This window comes from Polyodon spathula, chromosome 7, assembly GCF_017654505.1.
Source record: "Polyodon spathula isolate WHYD16114869_AA chromosome 7, ASM1765450v1, whole genome shotgun sequence".
Lineage (NCBI taxonomy): Eukaryota > Metazoa > Chordata > Actinopteri > Acipenseriformes > Polyodontidae > Polyodon > Polyodon spathula.
In genome coordinates, this window is record NC_054540.1 from 48,137,688 (window position 1) to 48,157,712 (window position 20,025).

General features: G+C 41.2%; 1 protein-coding gene across 2 annotated transcripts in view; it reads left to right on the plus strand.

Moving 5' to 3' along the window:
- The window catches only part of dacha (dachshund a), a 167,414-nt gene that overhangs the window by 89,340 nt on the left and 58,049 nt on the right, over nucleotides 1-20,025 (plus strand). Inside the window, exons 3-4 of one of the 2 annotated variants that reach the window (XM_041255661.1) lie at nucleotides 12,905-13,036; nucleotides 14,073-14,165. In XM_041255661.1, coding sequence (XP_041111595.1) covers nucleotides 12,905-13,036; nucleotides 14,073-14,165 — 225 coding nt within the window. The remainder of the gene's footprint in view (nucleotides 1-12,904; nucleotides 13,037-14,072; nucleotides 14,166-20,025) is intronic. The other variant, XM_041255662.1, reaches the window with a different exon arrangement.

The window sequence follows — 20,025 nt, forward strand, 5'->3', positions numbered from 1 at the left end:
TTGGCTCACTGCACACCAGTGACCCCTTTTGTTGGCTGGATGCCTGCAGGCTGGCCTGTACGCAGTTCAGTACTGCGTGGTCCACAGACGCTGTAAGTTCTGAATATGGCTGCACAGCGGGCATGCAGACAGAAAAAAATGACTGACAGCACTTGTTTCGGAGGATGCTAGTTCTCGTCTTCTTCTCTACCGAGTTCTGGAGTTGCAGTCGTGAGCCAGGTTGAACAATAATTGGACATTAAAAAAATAAATAAATTGGGAGAAAATGAATACAAATAATTGTTAAATATTGATATGATGCCTATTGTAGTGGTTAAGACGAACTTAAATACATTAATCCGTTGTCTATCCGCCCGTCACATATCCACCCTGACCGTTTATCCGCCATGATCAAACTCTTCAGCAATGTCACCCATGTGCACAGCACTAATGCAAAATGGCTACAGGAAAGCAAGTTGTGCTTACATTTGTCATAATAACATGTTATTTTTAGAAATATTTTCATTTTGAATTTTGAATTTTTAAAAAAAATATTAAGTTTAAGTTTAGGGCGCAGCATTTTGAACAACACTTAGCCCTGGAAAGTAAAGTGAGTATGGCTGGGAAGAAAAGGAAAATGTAGTCCGGATTATTTAAATAGGTAGAACAAGACTACATTTCCCAGAATGCCTCAGTTTAGAGTCAGGTATTAGAAACACAGAGGGGTAGGTGTATTAACAATGGGCCAGTCGCTGTGCAAACATACCACAATTTACATTTTGGTTGTGACAACAAAGAAGAAATCTTGTTGTATGTACAAAGAGAAAATATGTTAATGAAGACAGCAGCAATATACTTATTTAAATATTTGTTGTATCTTCTTAGCGAGATCTCTAGTTTTATATATTGTGAGAGTCATGCGACATTGTTCAAATAAATAGTGGGAGTTGAGTTGTGGTTTTCTGCAACAGAGGGTGCCTGAATTATCTATATATGCAAGGGTGCAAGAATAAAAAAAAAAAACATTGTTTTAGTTAAATGTAAACGTCATCTGTATGTATATATATATATATATATATATATATATATATATATATATATATATATATATATATATATATATATATATATATATATATATATGAAAGGCAGTTTAATCCCATCCAAATCTACAGTGGGCCCCCACCTTTTCCACCAAATAAAAAAATGTGTTTCTACCAAAAAGCTTTTCATAACCATACTGTAGCCCCTTGCTATACCGGATATGTCTGTCCGACATTAAGAGGTATCAGATTTAAAACAATACAATAAAATCGCACGCACATACATTTATACTGCTCAATGCATTTTAAGTGTAAGTCATTGCGCTGAAATAACACTTATGTGTTTTTGGTAGGCTACACATTACAGTATGTAAAAATATGAATCTGTACAGTTGGCAGATATAAATCTATACAGTACTGTGGCAAAGTGGCTAGTGGAGGGGAACAGGTATAGCGGTGATGCAATGCAGGAGTGACAGGCAGACAACAGTTTCCAGTGAAAAGGTGCTTTTATTTATAATCCAGGTCTGGTGACCGTTAAATAATAAATCCCCGGCTATACACAACAATGTGTAAAGCACGGGGATAGCAATAATAGGACACAGTCCCGAACAAAACGAACACACGGTCACCAGTCCTGGGTGAGTGCAGACGTGCTTGTGGTGGGTGAAGACACTGTATTTTGTGACGGTTCCGTGCAGTGGTGATCCGGATTGTGCTGACCCTGGTCGACAGCTCCGGATAGGTGAGTTAACTGTCTGGTGGTGCAAAACGCAGACAATTACAAACAAACACAACACGTAATTCCTCTTTACAACGAGAGCTCCTCTCTCGATCCTTCTCTCTCCAAGCGTTAACCCAAACGAAGGAGAAGATCAGCGTTACCCTGGCCCCTATATGTAATCCCGCATGATATCGAGATAAACGGTTGCAGCTGCCTTATTACTTGCAGCTGCCTCTCGTTTACCTCTCAAATCAATACAGTCTTACAACAGAGTCGCGCTTCCCTCCAGGCTGACCCACTTCCCTGACCCGGAAACGAACTGTCAGGCCAGCCCTTCCAGATACCTCTCCTCCCGTTCTTTAGCGCCCTCACAGGTTGGGAGGAAGATTCATCACCAGAACTCATATTTCTGTCAAATATCCCACCGCTCAGAGTGGAGCCGAAGGAACACTCAGCTAAATCTACCTTCCCCATTACTCCCCCCTCCCGGGAAAAATAATCCGCATTTTGGTGGTCTTTCCCCGCACGGTGTACCATGTGGTACATGAAGGGCTGCAATGCCAGATACCACCGAGTTATTCGGGCATTGCTGTCCTTCATTGTGCTTAACCACTTGAGTGGGGCGTGGTCTGTGACCAGATCAAATGAGTGTCCCAGCAGGTAGTATCGTAAAGAGTGAGTAGCCCATTTAATGGCCAAACACTCTTTTTCGACTACGGAGTAGTTACGTTCCCGAGGTAACATTTTTTTACTGAGGTATAATATCGGGTGTTCTACTCCAGCTACTTTTTGGGACAAGACTGCACCCAAACCTACATCCGATGCCTCGGTGTGGAGGATGAATCTCTTGGTGAAATCTGGTGTGATAAGAGTGGGGGCCTGGCAAAGTGTACGCTTAATAGTATCAAACGCTCCCTGACACTCAGCTGACCATTTAATTAAATTTGGAGCACTCTTTTTGGTGAGGTCGACTAACGGGTTAACCACTGTGGCGTACTCGGGGATGAAGCGGCGGTAATAACCGGCTAAGCCCAGTAGTGACCTCACCTGAGTCTTGGTTTTGATCGCTGCATCAACCAAAGCCTGGATTTTGGTGACTACAGGTCTCACCATTCCATTCCCCATTAAAAATCCCAAATATTGAGTCTCTGTTTTGGCAAACGCACATTTCCTCAAGTTAGCTGTCAGCCGGGCTGCCCTTAGAGACTGAAGAACGGCTGCAACCCTAGCCAAATGCTCTCGCCAGGTGGAGCTGTAAATCACCACGTCATCAATATACGCTGCTGCATATTCATGATGTGGGCGTAAAACCTGGTCCATCAGTCTCTGAAAGGCAGCGGGCGCACCATGTAGCCCAAACGGCATGGTTTTAAAGTGGAACAGCCCTTCTGGTGTTGAAAATGCGGTTTTCTCTCTGGAGCTGCGGGTTAAAGGGATTTGCCAGTATCCCTTCGTCAGGTCCAGAGTGGAAATAAACCTCGCTTTTCCCAGTCTGTCTAAAAGTTCGTCGACCCGAGGCATGGGATATGCATCGAACTTAGCAATAGCGTTCACCTTTCTGAAATCCACACAGAAGCGGTTGGTGCCGTCTTTCTTAGCCACTATGACGATCGGACTGCACCACTCGCTCCTGGAAGGCTCAATCACCCCAAGCTCGAGCATATCCCATACCTCTTTGCGAACGCCACTTCGTCGACTTTCCGGGATCCGGTACGGTCTCTCTCGCACTGTGACACCTGGTGGAGAGATAATGTCATATTCAACTAAGTTTGTTCTGCCGGGCACGTCAGAAAAAACATCGCTGAACTCCTCAATAAGCTTACGCAGCTCTCTTTGCTGATCCGGAACCAATTGTTCCCCCATAGAAATCGCTCTTGTGCTCGGGGTCTCTGGACAGGGACCTAAATCATCCTCCATATTGCCTGGGGCTATAAATAAGACCTCCCTTGCCTGCCAGGGCTTTAACAAATTGACATGATAAATTTCACGTTCATTTCGGCGATCGGGCTGTCTAATTTCATAATTTACTTTCCCTATAGCCCGAATCACCTCATACGGCCCCTGCCATTTAGCACACAGTTTCGATTCAGATGAGGGAAGTAGCAGCATTACCTTGTCCCCTGGTCGAAAGGTTCGAATCCGTGCATTTTTGTTGTAATGCTGCTGTTGTCGGTGCTGAGCCGATCTGAGGTTGTCTTGGGCCAAACGACCGACCAAATCCAGCCGATCTCGTAGTAGGAGCACATACTTCACTACATTTTTAGACGAGCCTTTGTGCTCCTCCCACCCCTCTCTCAGCAGGTCGAGAATGCCGCGAGGCTGCCGGCCGTACAGGAGCTCAAAGGGGGAGAACCCCGTTGAACTCTGCGGCACTTCTCTCACCGCAAAAAGGAGGTAGGGAAGAAGCGATGCCCAATGTTTCTGCTCCTGTGTTACAAATCGCCTCAGCATCGACTTTAAGGTCTGATTAAAACGTTCAACCAAACCGTCCGATTGTGGATGATAAACGGACGTCCTGATGGGACGTATTTTTAATATTTTATACACCTGCTGTAACGTATTGGACAAAAAATTGGTTCCGTGATCAGTCAAAATCTCCTTGGGGATCCCTACTCTAGCCATAATCTGCGCTAACTCGGTGGCTATTGCAGCTGCACTAGTGGACCTCAATGGAACTGCCTCTGGGTATCGCGTTGCATAATCCACCACTACTAATATATGCGTATACCCAGAGTCAGAAGGTAGCAAAGGGCCCATTATGTCCATTGCAATGTGCTCGAACGGAGTGGAAATAATCGGCAGTGGGATCAAAGGAGCGGGGCGCACTCGACCTGGCGCTACTCGCTGGCAGTCTGGGCATGTGGCTACATATTTCGACACATCAGTATGAAGACCGAGCCAATAGAATCGAGCCAATATTCGCTCCCTCGTCTTCTCGGCTCCGAGGTGCCCCGCAAAAGGGATATCACGCGCCAGCCTCATGACCTCGGTCCGACAAGACGGGGGAACCAATAATTGTGTTACAGGCTGTCCTGTGCCCGCGGCTAGGTTTACCCTATATAGTAATTGCCCCTTTATACTGAAATGTGGATATACTAGCGGCCCAGCGCCATCAACATCCTTACCTTCAATGGACCGGACCTGCCCCCAAGCGTGCACCAGTGACGGGTCGTTCTTTTGGCCCCACACTAGGTCCGCGCTTGAGTACCACGGGTCCGGTATATTGAGAGGGGCTGGAATAACCTCTGCCCTAGTCGGCCCAGTAACCTCGCTCTCTCGGTCACACTGCGTTCCCACTCCCTTCGACTGGCGTTTGTTACCGTTACAGCACTCTCCCACCAGACCCCAGCCGTGTCTCAAAGATGCTCCCTCCCATTTCACCGTCCGTCTCTCCTTATTTGTTTTTCTAGGACGGAACAGAGGGGAAAACATTTCAGTATGAAAAGGAAACACATCACCAATCCGTTCCTTTTTCCCTTTTTCTGCCACGTTTACGTGTGTGGCTGAGACTGCCATTATTTGCACCAATTCTTTGAATTTTGGCCAGTCTCGGCCCAGAATAACTGGGTGCGGCAACCTTTCCGCCACCCCGACTACAAGGTGACGTTTTATCGGTCCTACCGATAAATATACTTTTAGGGTGGGGTATGCCGCCGTGTCTCCATGGATACAGGAGATGGCCACCTGACCTTGTGGCCGCCACGACATACCGCCCAAGAGAGCTGTCCTGATCAAGGTTTGCTCACACCCTGTGTCCACTAACGCATGGGTTTTCACATTCCCTAAAACCACGTCAATCAGACAGGGCCCCTCCCAACCGTTTTCCCCCTGCTTACCCGTTCCAGGTGTCCAGTTGCATGCAGCCACGTCACACTCCATAGCAGCGGGGCATGACCTGGCCCTATGTCCTGGCTGGTTACACCTAAAACAGAGTGGAGGGACAGAGGGGGCATAGGTTAAATATCTGTCCCGCTGCTGGTAGGGCAACGGGGCAGGGGCAACACCTCTACCCCAGCTGGGGGCCATCCTCGGTCTCCATGGGGGGGGAGGCAAGGGGGCCCAACGGGGTCGGCGGTCTGGGAGGTCTGGGTGCCGGGACCGAGGGTGATGGTGGTGGTGTTGGAGGAGAGGGAGGGAGAGGTTGGTTCCTGAGCAGGGCAGGGGCTGACAGGATCCCGACCCGGGCTGACGTCAAAGAGTCCTCAAAATCTTCGGCCAATTTGACCGCCTCCTCCAGGGTGTCAGGGTTGTGGCGCCGTACCCACGCCTGAGTTTCGGCGCCGACCACATGGCAGAATTGTTCCACCACAATGGCTTCCCCCATTTGTTGAGCGGTCTTCTTCTCTGGGGTCAGCCAATGGACCATGTGGTCGCACAACCGCTGTGCCACCACCCTGGGGCGTGTCTCCGGGGCTCTCCGGTACTCGCGGAACCGCGTCCGGTGGGTCTCCGCGGTGATGTTGAGACGACGGAGGATAGCCTGCTTGACTAGGTCATAGTCAGTGGCGTACTGGTCGCTCAGGGCTTGGTAAGCTGCCTGCGCTTCCCCGATCAGGCAAGGTCCTAGCTGGCTTGCCCAGAACTCCCGAGGCCATCCCGCCGCGGTTGCCAGCCGCTCGAACGCCACCAAAAATGCCTCCGGATCATCCTCCGCCGTCATTTTCATGGCCCGTGCCTTCGGGGCCGACATCAATGATGTTCCGGTAGGGGTCGCTCCTGCAGCAACGATCAGCCCTACCCGTTCAATGAGCGCCGTATAGCGCTCCTCCCTCCGTCTCTCCTCTGCATCCCGTCTGGTCTCCAGTGCCTGCAGCAGCTCCGCCAGCGCGTTGCGGTCCATAATCCCGTGTTCTGACACCACGTGTGGCAAAGTGGCTAGTGGAGAGGAACAGGTATAGCGGTGATGCGATGCAGGAGTGACAGGCAGACAACAGTTTCCAGTGAAAAGGTGCTTTTATTTATAATCCAGGTCTGGTGACCGTTAAATAATAAATCCCCGGCTATACACAACAATGTGTAAAGCACGGGGATAGCAATAATAGGGCACAGTCCCGAACAAAACGAACACACGGTCACCAGTCCTGGGTGAGTGCAGACGTGCTTGTGGTGGGTGAAGACACTGTATTTTGTGACGGTTCCGTGCAGTGGTGATCCGGATTGTGCTGACCCTGGTCGACAGCTCCGGATAGGTGAGTTAACTGTCTGGTGGTGCAAAACGCAGACAATTACAAACAAACACAACACGTAATTCCTCTTTACAACGAGAGCTCCTCTCTCGATCCTTCTCTCTCCAAGCGTTAACCCAAACGAAGGAAAAGATCAGCGTTACCCTGGCCCCTATATGTAATCCCGCATGATATCTAGGTAAACGGTTGCAGCTGCCTTTTTACTTGCAGCTGCCTCTCGTTTACCTCTCAAATCAATACGGTCTTACAACAGAGTCGCGCTTCCCTCCAGGCTGACCCACTTCCCTGACCCGGAAACGAACTGTCAGGCCAGCCCTTCCAGATACTTCTCCTCCCGTTCTTTAGCGCCCTCACAGGTTGGGAGGAAGATTCATCACCAGAACTCATCTTTCCGTCACAAGTACACAGTACAGTAGTAAAATCAAATGAATACATAGCACACTTTCTTTTTATTTTAGCCTACCGGTAACACAAAATAAATCTTAACAGTTTTATTATATTATTATTATTATTTATTATTATTATTATTATTAGCTAGCAGCCTAGACAATTAACACAAAATCGATCATGGTGTCACATGGACAAGTTACAGTACTTGCAGGAGGACAGTCAATTCTCGTAAATACGAATTTCAAAGACCAGCAACAAATGTTGCATAATACCACAGTTTTTATTTGTTAGTCAGGGGTGCAGTGCTAAATTGCGTACAATTACAAACCACCTGCGCATTAATAGAATAGGAGTGTTTCCTATTCCTATACAGATGTTCAGAATGAGCTGGAGGGGTTAGCGGCACATGTGTGCAGTCTATTACGTTGAGGAAACCAGAAATGTCATAGAAATTGGCAATGGGCATGAAAAGGCAGACAGAGAAATGCCAGCAACAATTGCGACTGTTTAAAACATGGTTTCAAATGTTCTTTAAAAATTTATGCAATTGTAAGTGTCGCAATTACCTGCAGCTTTTGTACATCTCATTATAATATTTGAGAACCCTGATTTGCATTATCTCCACCCCCTATTTCCGAATTTATGCAGCTATGGCCATAATTACATCATCGTCTACACTTGAACAGCAAACAGAAACTGTAGCTGCAAAGCGTTCCCTAAAAAGTCGCAAATAGCATTGTGTTTGTTTAGTACATTTCACCCAAGACTTCCGAATCATTTGCAAGTGGTTTGCGACTATTGCGACAGGCGCAAAACTTTAGTAAACCTATCCCACAGTGTCCTAATAATCCAAATAATCAGCATGCAGGTATATAAATATGCTGTTAAGGTGCATTGGTTGTCTGTGCATCCTTGTTAAATTGGGATTCATTTTGTTTTGAAAAATGTGTACCTATTACATCAATAAGTATCGGAAAAGTATATAATTGTTTAGGTTTAGCGCGTTTAAGTATATTTTAGCAAAACTATCTACCAAATTATCAGCCGGTAAACATCTGGAAATTGTGCATTACCAATAAAAACAAACGTGTGACGTTGTCTTACGCAAGTACACCACAATGGAGAAGTACTGTTTGGTAAATTATGTCATGATGCTACTGTGTTGAGTGCAGATGCTTGTGTTATCCATGAAAAGACCTGGACGATAAACCTGCCTGGTTAGACAAACCCGTTAGCTGCAACCACAATACTTAACATATTGAAACTGGTTCAATGAAACTGAACCTGGTTTCATGTATATCAAGTATGTCTTTGGCTAGATGGTCTTTTTCTCTGCAGCTATTCCCTCCCTGTATAGTCATTTGGTGGATTTTGCTCTTTACATATTAATTTAGATACTTTAACATGGTTTAACAATTGATTATGCTAATGTCAATTGCTGCCAATGAATACTTCTGTTGTTACCTTTATTTGCTTTGATATTAATGTCTGTGACAAGGCCATCCCACACATTCAGATTTAGTCAAATATTTGTTGTTAATTATATCCAGCAGGTAAATGATAGCTGTCATATTTGAAGAAGTTAGACAGAGCATTAGATAATGTTATAACAATAAAAATATAATAATAATCCCTTTCAGAGTGGACCACCATCACAGAGAGCTTTACAAGATACAAGACTAGGGTGTGTGAACTATGCATCAGCTGCAGAGTCACTTACAACAACGTCTCACCTGAAAGACGGAGAACAAGGTGGTTATGTGACTTGCTCAGGGTCACACAATGAGCCAGTAGCTGAGCTGGGATTTGAATCTGGGACCTCCTGGTTACAAGCCTGTTTCTTTAACCACTGGACCACACAGCCTCCTGTTGGCCTATACTTTTAATAAGTACTTACTTTGACAAGGAGCATATACCTCTATTGACAAGTACTCTATTAATCATTTACATTATTGCTGGTAAACATGTTTCACCCTCACTGTCACTCGCTTTAAATCAACTCTCAAAATCCACCTCCATAAGCCAGATATCAAATATTAACTGCTGCTGCTATTTCACATATTATGTTATTATCATGCGTTATGCACTTTCCACTGTATTTAATGTATTATGCTTTTTTTTTTTTTTACTGTATATCATGTATTAGCATTTCTCTGTTTTTGAAGTATTATGAATTTTATTGTATTTATTGCATCTTGTCAAGCGCTTTGTGATGGTGGTCCAGTATGAAAGGCGCTATATAAAATAAAGATTGATTGATTGATTATTATGAATATAACGTACAGGGGAGTAACACATTTTTAAAAAAAAATTACAAAAGATAAGGAGAACAAGCAAGAAAAAAGGCATGTCCAATATCCAGTGAATATTCTCTAATCCTATAGCCTGCAGTCCATTATTATATATGCTGTATTCTTATTTCCAGCATGCAACCTATAATTATGTGCTGCAAAAAACAAAACAAAACAAAACAAAAAAAAACAGGCTAGAAGGTGTAAGTGTTCTTAACATGTTAGTTGTTGAATGAAACACCTTTAAGCAAATGAAATTTAAACCATTTATAACAGATACAAAGTTTTTCATCTTGTCCTAATTCTCATCATTTAGTCTGGGGGATACAATTACAGCTTGCAGCTATACTCTTTTGTTCGGAATTCATTTCAACCTCTTTTTTGGAGTAGTGGCTCAAACACTTTTCTAAAATCTCAATTTACTGAAAAAGAATAGGGAAATAATATGGCTGTTCATAAACCAAGACCCCCTTTCTGAAGTTTATAATTCGTCAATGTACATTCTTCTGTGCACTCGCATTAGTAGGGCTTATTGTCGATACACAATAGAATCCATTTTGAAAGGGAAAATAAGTATGCATTGTTTAAAACTGCACACATGATAGTGGTTGCATAAGAACAATAAAAATGACAAACAAGCTGCTGTGACAGATATGAGTTTTTGTTTTTTGGTACATAAAGGTGCAAGAAGGACAGCAGAGCCGTAGGTTGATAACTACCTTTCTATTACTTGTGGTACATTTGAACTTGAGTGTGAACTAAAATAATATTTTGTAAATATTTTGACTAAAGTAATCATATATTTTGTTAATAAAGTCCATATATTTATGTAAACAGTATTATTACAACCCATATGAACACAGCATGCTATTGTAAAGTGTTACTTTAATGGTATTTGGAATTCACTTGGTGAGAAACAGGTTAATTAAAATATTTGCTCTATGAATCGGCTCAAAGAGCTTTGAAAGGAAATACAACTCCTTAAGACATGGTAGAATGCTTTTGGTAAACCACAGATATAACTGAGACCTTGAGTCAGAGCCCAGCAACTTTAAATACGGCTGATATTAGCTGAAATGTAAGTATAATATGAAAACTAAACAATAAGCAATCTATTTAGCTTGGCTGGAAAGCTGCAGCTATTCCTTCCCTTTCATCTTCTGTGTTACATTTCCTAGGGTCATGACTTCAGTCAAACATCAAGTCCTGTGTCTGTTTGATCTTGGTCCCTTAAAAAGAGTACCTTTAAAATTATCACAGAGACAATGACACTATTGTATATTTTTATGCTCGTAAAGGGTTGGGAGTAAATAGGACTGTCTGATCTATGTGCTGGAGGTGGGCTATAATGGTACAATCAGTTTTGTGTCGGTGACAAGAATCAAACAGAGTCATTCTTCAGAGTCTCTTAACTGGAAAAAATCCCCCCCCCAGGTCAATAGAAACGTGTTAACGACTACTCAGTTACTGGATTTTGTCCTTTAGATGAAAAGGGTCTGTAATTTTATACTTGACATTACTGAAATACATTTGCTTCTAATAACTCTCAACTACTCTGGCAATTAATCATGTACAGTAATTGCCCTTTTATCTATACATGTTGCTTTACTATTCAGTTGCCCCTTCTAACTAATTTCAGCTCACACATATATTGCAGTCACAACAACTTCATAGTATCACCACTTTTGTGTTATTTTAATAAAGTGTATTTTTCTGCAGGGAGAGTCTAGAAGTCCTTAGTTGCTTTATCATGGTTACACTGGCAGCAAACAGACCTCTTACAATTCTGAACAAACAACACCAAAATAACTACATTGCAATTGACTAATGTATACCTGCCAAATATTAATACATTGGACTGAGAATAACTGATTTAAGGACATTTTTGGCCTCAATTTAAGCAATAAATCCAAGTACTGTTTGAGGCTAAATGATAAATAGATGGTAATACACCCTATTGAGCTTTATATGAAAATATAGCTTCCTCAGAAGAGCCACCTAACCAACAAGAATCATAAATGTATTTTTCCATTTAAGTTTAACAGTTTATTCAGTTGCCAGATACATCATCCAGTACAGATGAATAGCCTTGAGATTAGTGTGTTAAACAGGTTTGCAATTGCTTTTTTTTGTGTTATTATTTTAGTTCAGCTCTCCGCTACCACTCCTACTCTGACTCGGGAGGGACGAAGACGAATCCACGCTGTCCTCCGAAACGTGTGCCGTTAGCCGCCCACTTTTTTGTACACTGCAGACTCACCATGCAGCCACCCAGGGCTACAGCGTTGGAGGACAACGCAGCCCTGGGCAGCTTACAGGCAAGCCTGCAGGCACCTGGCCAGACCACAGGGGTCGCTGGTGCGCAGTGAGCCGAGGACACCCTGGCTGACCTAACCCTCCCTCCCCCAGGCGGCGCTTGGGTAATTGTGCCCTGCCCCCTGGGAGCTCCCGTCCTCAAAGGAATAGCCTGGACTCTAATCGGCAACCTCCAGACTATAGGGTGTATCCTGCACTAGGTTTGACATTTCTAAAATTATATGGTTGAGGATGAGAGCAAGTAACCCAGAATAGAGTGTTAGCAGTGAACTGACCTCTGGTTGTAAAAATGAAAATATCTAAATTGTACAACGGACTTGAAAAAAAATAAAAAAATCCTATTCCTACTTTTTCAAATCTCACCAAGGTTGATCTTCGAACCATTGCATATCTGCTAATGTTACAGTGAAATAGTCAGAAATGCTTATTGAGCACAGGCTACAATCAGTAGCTGATTTAGTAGTAACAAAGGAAACAAATGAGCTTCCCAAAGGAACTGTGCATGTCCATGCTTGTCCAATCTTTGACCTACTATACTGGTTTGTACCAAGGCCTCCAGAGGTTAAAAGTTGGTACATTGTGGTCCTCCTACACATTTACTGGTTTATTCCACGTATCCTACCCAATTACTGGTTTATAATATGAAATATTTATATCTCATAAACTGTTTGAGATGTTGACTACATATTTTTCATTTTGGAATCATTCTTGCGTGTATTCTAATAAAATGACAGCATGGCCGTGCAGATCACACTGTTTCAAATGACTCTGCATTGCCAAGCAGATGCGGAGGTTGATATAAGGAAAGTCATTCTCAGAATTTAGCTGTTTACATTTAGGTTCAACGTCTTTACTGCGCTTATTGATTAGGGTTAATTTTGTCAACTCCTTTTAAGGTTTTAAGACTTCAGTCATGTTCCCCCGCCATCACACATTAAACTTAAGCTCAACCTGACTGCAGTGTCTTGTTTTCAGGTCTTACAGCGGCTGCCATGGCTGAAGCAATGAAACTGCAGAAGATGAAGCTGATGGCAATGAACAGCTTGCATGGGACTGGGAGTCAGAATGGAACCGAGTCTGAGAATGAGGAGCTCAACTCCAATGCAGGTAAAGCTGCACAGGGGCTGGAAGGTAAACAGGTGACACTTTCAGATAATGGCTGCTACTTTACATGACTTCAAACACTGAACCAGAGTAGGAAGCTTTTACAATTTTAAGTCAAATGATATCTTGTCAGGCACAAATTCGTAACACATTTCAGTTATTCATCCACTATTAAGTGTGGCCATTATTAAGCGTTACTGGTTTATGTCTTTGTTTAATTCAACTTATTTATAGGTGGCAAATACTAGTGGAATAACTATATTAATTACTAAATTATTAAATTTTTTATGTATATTTTTTCACAAATAAACTGTATCAGTACAAAGCACAAACATATTACTGTCTCAGTATGGTTTTAAAATTGCATAAGTGCAAATGGCAATTTATATTGCTCATATTATGTGGTAATTAACCTGTAGTATATGTAACCTGTCTGAAACTTCACCAGTAGAAAGCACAAAATAAATACAAAGCTTGCTAAAAAAGAGAAAGGGGAATATATATATACACATTCATTGACATATAATCATGATTTACTGAGTGTTCCATGATTAATAAACTGAATCTGTGATGGATTCTATTGCTCAAGTAATTTGATGTTCTTGGCGCACAAAGAGTTTTACCACAGTACGGCCTGTTTCTCCAATTACAGAAATGTATTGTAAAGTGACTACCGATTTAAGGTGTTATATTTCCTTAGAATGTATTCTTTTAAAAGTAATATTGTATGCATATAATACTCTACTAACCTGTGTAAACTGTTACTGTATTATTATTATTTTGTAACAAACAAGTACATGTCTTGATAATAATTAGAAATTGCCATAATTTTACCCATACAATGGGATACTTTCTAATGGAGTTATTAAATGCTTATTAATATTTTTACTTTGATTTTCAAATCAATATTCTCTATATAAAACCCAGCTGACCGTAATAGGTATTGTCACTTTAAAAACTCAGGCAACTCTACCCCTTTTTGAGGACATTTTAATGTCACCTGTTGGTAACCCGTAATGATATCTCTTTGACAACCTAGGAATCAACCCACAACTTCTGAGGGCTCTACAAAACAGCCTGCAGATGCAAAGATGGCTTCAGATGGCTGATGACTCTTTGCTGTTAAGCAGCGGTAACCAGCTGTCATTTTGGGGGGGGGATCACTTTGTGTTGCTGGAGTTTCTAAAGTCCACCATACACTATAACCCTTAATACGACTGAAAGAAACGGCCACATTGCTTTGAGCAGGATTTGTTCTCTGGTTCTTGCTATATTTCCGGACGATATATGACAAGGCCCACTATTCATTATTCATTCCACATGGTATCACAAATTCTAACTGTAAAGATAGAGCTGTGCTGTATTCGGATGCAACATATAATAAGTGAGTTACTGAAAAAGTTGTTTGCAGCAAAATCTATCAAATAGTGTATGGTGGGCTTAAAAGGGAAAAGGTTAAAGAAACATCTGGTTAATAGGGTTGGATTTGTACAGCCTGTATGCACCACATTCCAGACCATTAATTATTGTTTTGCCACATTGTAGACATTAAGATATAATTCAGGCCATACCGGTGGATAATTCAGATGGGATAGTTCATAATAACAATTTAAAATGAAATATCTGATAGTTAAAAACAACAATGCCTGGCATCCCTGTTGTGTACATTAATTCAGATTAATTGTTCAGCTGGCAACCAATGATACATTGGGACAACATGAGGTCCAACTAGTGGTTACAGTAACAGACAATAGCTTTTGGTGGCCCTAAGCATTCAGCTACTGCAGTGTAAAATCACAGTGAGAGCAAGGTAGATCACAGGCAATCATGGTAAATCAATGAGTATTGGAAACACAAGAGAAGCATATTAAATGCATGGAGTAAGGTAAGGGAAAAATGTTTGCACGCCTAAAACCTCTGCACAGCCAGCTTAAAAGTAGTGCTGGCTATTGCTGTTGCTGTTTACAGTCACAATTTTATGAAGGTCTGGAGTTTCAAAAACTGGAAGGAGTTGGCATTTATACTCACAGCTATACAGCATTGTGTATTTTCTTAGGCATACAGTTCATTAGTCATATGCTATTACACATGAGGGACATTTAGGCATTTTCTGCAATTTTGAAAAGCTAAATCAGAACTAACAGTTTACTTAAAAAATCGAATTTGTTTACATATAAATCAGTCATGGCTTGTCTTACGCTATCATTCCAGTTAGGAGTGGTTCCAGGTAATTGCTTTGGGCTATGTGTGCCTCAGCTTTGATATTGTTTTATTGAGGCTGATAGCCTTCTTAATAGCTGTGACCTGACTCTGCATCTAGATTGCGCTGTAACTTACTACCTGTTTCAATTCAATTCATCTTATAAATGGGAGATGCAGTCTTTTATTGTTTGGAAAAATTGTTTATATCCTGTTGCATGGTGAGCTCTAAAATAATAATAATAAAAAAAATCTCATTAACAGACAGAGCTAACTTCAAGCATTAATCAAACCTTGTGAAACCATGGAGCCCAGTGTGTCAATCTCAAAATGCAGATAGCTGGAGATGTCTACAATTTGATATTTTTTACTTGCTTTGGTTACTGAACTGGTGTTTCAAATGTTATACGGTGTATGCATTCAGATACTAGTAGTATAAGAAAATACATTCACTGTATGTGATTGGGGTGGGGTGGGGGGGATTCTTATGAACTAAAAAAAAAAAAATATGTACAGTGCCTATAGAAAGTCTACACCCCCTTTCAAAATGTTCACCTTTTGTTGCCTTATAGCCTGGAATTAAAATGCATTAAAATTGATTTTTTTTTTGTTAATTTATCTACACATCCTACCCCACAACTTCCAAATGAAATAAATATTCTTGAAATTTGTAGAAAATTAATTAAAAATAAAAACTGAAATAGCTTGGTTGGGTAAGTGACCACCCCCCTTGTAATAGCAATCCTAAATTAGCTCAGGAGTAACCAATCGCCTTCAAAATCACACACCAAGTTAAGTGGGCTCCATTGGTGTTAAATTGTGGTGATTCATATGATTTCAGGATAAATTCAGCAGATCCTGTAAGTTCCCTCTGTTGGGTAGTGCATTTCAAAGCAAAGACTCAGCGATGAGCACCAAGGAGCTTTCAAAAGAACTCTGGGACAAAGTTGTTGAAAGGCACAGATCAGGGGATGGGTATAAAAAAATACCAAAGGCCTTGAATACCCCTTGGAGCACTGTCAAGACGATTAATAAGAAGTGGAAGGTGTATGGCACCACCAAGGCCCTGCCTAGGTCAGGCTATCCCTCCAATCTAGGTGACTGAGCAAGAAGGAGACTGATCAGGGAGGCTGCCAAGAGGCTAATGACAACTTTACAAGAGCTACAGACTTTTACGGCCAAGACTGGTCAATGTGTGCATGTGACAACAATATCCCAAAAACTCCACAAATCTGGCCTGTATTTTACTCAAGAAAGCCCGCCTTGAGTCCCGTTTGAGTTATGCAAAAAAACACTCAGGAGATTCTGTAGCCATGTGGCAAAAAGTTTTGTGGTCTGACAAAACTAAAATAGAACTTTTTGGTCTAAATGCGAAGCGTTATGTTTGGAGCAAACCCAACACAGCACATCCCCCAATGAACACCATCCCTACTGTGAAGCATGGTGGTGGCAGCATCATGTAATGGGGATGTTTCTCATCAGCAGGCACTGGGGTACTTGTCAGAATAGAAGGGGAAATGAATGGAGCAAAGTACAGAAAAGTTAGTGAGGAAAACCTGCTGCCCTCTGCAGGAAAGCTGAAACTGTGACTGAAGTTCACCTTTCAGCATGGCAACGACCCAAAGCACACAGCCAAAGCTACACTGGAGACAAAAAGGTAAATGTCCTTGAGTGGTCCAGTCAGAGCCCCGACCTAAATCCAATCGAAAATTTGTGGCATTACTTGAAAATTGCTGTCCATCAGTACTCCCCAAGGAACTTGACAGAGCTTGAACAGTTTTGTAAAGAAACATGGTCAAATATTGCCAAATCTAGGTGTGCAAAGTTGGTAAAGACATATCCCAACAGACTCACAACTGTAATTGCTTCCAAAGGTGCTACCACCAAGTATTAACACTGGGAGGTTGAGACTTATCCAATTGTGATCTTTCAGTTTTGTATTTTTCATATATAATCATTTAAATGCAAGAAACTCTGAGGCACTGACACAACACAATGTGAAAAAAGTTTCTATAGGCACTGTACACATTATTTTGGAAGTCGCTTGAAAATGTCTTGTCATTGGTTATTTGTATTTGTTTTAATTCATTTGGCTAGAATGTAACCCTGGAATTCCTTATTTTCTGAATACAGTAGTAAGGACATTTCAAATGAGGCTTTTGTTTGCTTTTCTAATATGTACTGGACTGTAAGGGGCTGTAGGCTCTTTACAGAAGTTTGTAAATGTATTTTTGACTTCAATCTGTAGTCTGTTGTGGATTTGTATACACATTTATAAAAGTATTGTACAAAAGAAAATGCAAACAAATGATGCACATTGTGAACAAATGGCATCTGATATGATACAAACACTATGGTGAAAAAAAGAATTGCCTTGTCATTTTATGCATCGCACAAAACACCACAGGTGGCCAATTGTTGTTACTGCAGTTTTCTTAGAATTAGTGCACAGTTCCACAAATTATGCAGATGGATTGATTAATTGATTAACTCCAGTGCACCGATTAAATTCTGGCAAACACTCCGGAGTAAATGTTGAGAAACATGTTGCCTAGATGATTTATGACAATCATCAGGGGTGATTACAAATTTCAAAGCGTCTGCAGCATGTTTAAAAGTATAATGCTGCGATACTGAGAAAACAGGCAAATTGCCCAATGTACTATACACACGATTTTACTTCTTAACTAAAACTGATGATGTGTAATTTGGAGTTTCCTGAATACTGCTAAACTGTTGGTATTGCATAAGGGTTTTTAAAGTATACATATGCACTGCCCTTGGTGTGGTATCGTCATTGAAATGTATGATGCGGAGAATAGATCAAGATGCTACTATGAGCTTCTGATCTCACTGCAGCTGAGTGTTCAAAGCAGTCAGATCTGTGTTCAATTTATTCCTGGTTCTTATTAGTAGATTTAAAATGAATCATATGTGCTGCATAATTAAAACATATTACTTTGTAAATGCAAAGTAAATACATGCCATTGGTTGTATACAAGGTTTGAATAATTGATTTAATCCTACCCAACACATCAAACATTATCTGAATCGTATCTGTCTGAAGTTCAGGCGTTAACTCTTTGTGCATTTTAAACAGCTGTGGCTGTCCAAAGATGCCAACTGCAAATGCAAGCATTTCTGAAATGACTTGGGGCTATTTTTCTAACATCACACGTCCATGGCAAGCCAACATAAAAGAACATCAAAGGTGGCCTAATCTCTGTACGCTAGAGATCGGTGCACACTCTGATAAGTAAGAGATATAACTGATTCCGATCTCCCTTTTCACACTGCTAGAAAGTCATTTTAGAAACGGCTTTACTTTCGTAGATTGTTATTAAAATATGTATGCTTTAGCCTAATTATTAACTTGACATTATAAGTAAAAATGTCATAGCTACAGTATAACCAGGACTAAGCACTGATTCAAGAAAAGAGTGGGCAGAGTAAAGGTACAGTATATCTGAAGTCCACACCAGCCATAGTACCAGTATATTGAAGGAGGAACTACAGTATAATATAACAGATGGTTGTTAATGTAACTTTTGCTCTATTCAGTTATTTTAAGTACTAGTAGCTGTACTGCATTTTATTTTTTGTTGGTTTTACAGTATTGCTTAAGTGCAAAAAATATCTTGTAAACCTTCTGTGAAATGTTGTTTTAAAATATAAATATACCTTTAAAATTCTATAAAAAAAATCAACATCAGGCCACAGAAGAATTGGACTGAAGTGAAAAGCGCATTGGTTTAATGGAGCACTGTCAGAGAAAATCAGCATCACAACTGACACCAGAGAAGAACTGATATTTTTCCACTGACATGTTAAAAGAAAAATCCCATGCATTATTTAAGAAACCCTGCAATCTGTCAGATGCATGATTGCCAAGTTAGCAGAAGCAGGTGCTTCTTATGTTGTTGAAGTTAACAGGACTGCGGAGGCACAGATCCATATTGTGTAACCTTTTATGTCTGACACCCACTACGAATCACTAGCTATTACTCAGTCAGCATTTTTCTTGCAGCCACTTCTGTCTGCATTCATGAGGCCTGTAATGTCAGGACGTGCTGCTTTGTTTCTTTAATAAACCGGGTATGTAGGTTTTGATTTCTGTGGCACAAAGTTAAGGATAAATGTTGTGGAACTGACTATCTTTTTTTTTTCTTGAAAGAGAACATTTTATTTTTTTTTAATATTGTACCGTAAGTACAAACCTCTTTTGACAGCTCAACAAATAATATCTAATGGTTTACTAATAGGAACATTTTTAAAAGCCGTTGTTTTCCTAAAATGGTTTGACATATATCTGGGGCAATAGCCCTTTTTGGGTCTCTAAAGCTGTATCTGTACTAGTCATACTTTTATGCGGAACATCTGCTTCCATTTCAAGTATTTTAGGTAATTATCTGACAGTAAATGCTTGTTAATGTAAAAAAACTACAAAAAAATATATTAATTGTATTCACCACATTGAGTAGAAGTTATAGACTGGTCAGTTTAAGAATCTTTGAGGAGGATAACACTCTGCAATAGCTAGGAAGCATTACAATGTTCCCGCCTAACTGCTATCAACACATACTCTATACATTAAGAAGGAACATTGTCTCAGATAAGAAACACGGAGGATAGACTGGCAGTTAACATATTTAGAAGTGGCTCTGGAAACATCTTGCCTAATTAGCTGCACAGGACAAGATCATTCTGAATTATCACTGGTAAGCGATGAGCAAGATGCAAATGATGCCAGAGAGTAAATTAGGCAGAGCGTCAGTGCTTTACTTCTTGAACAG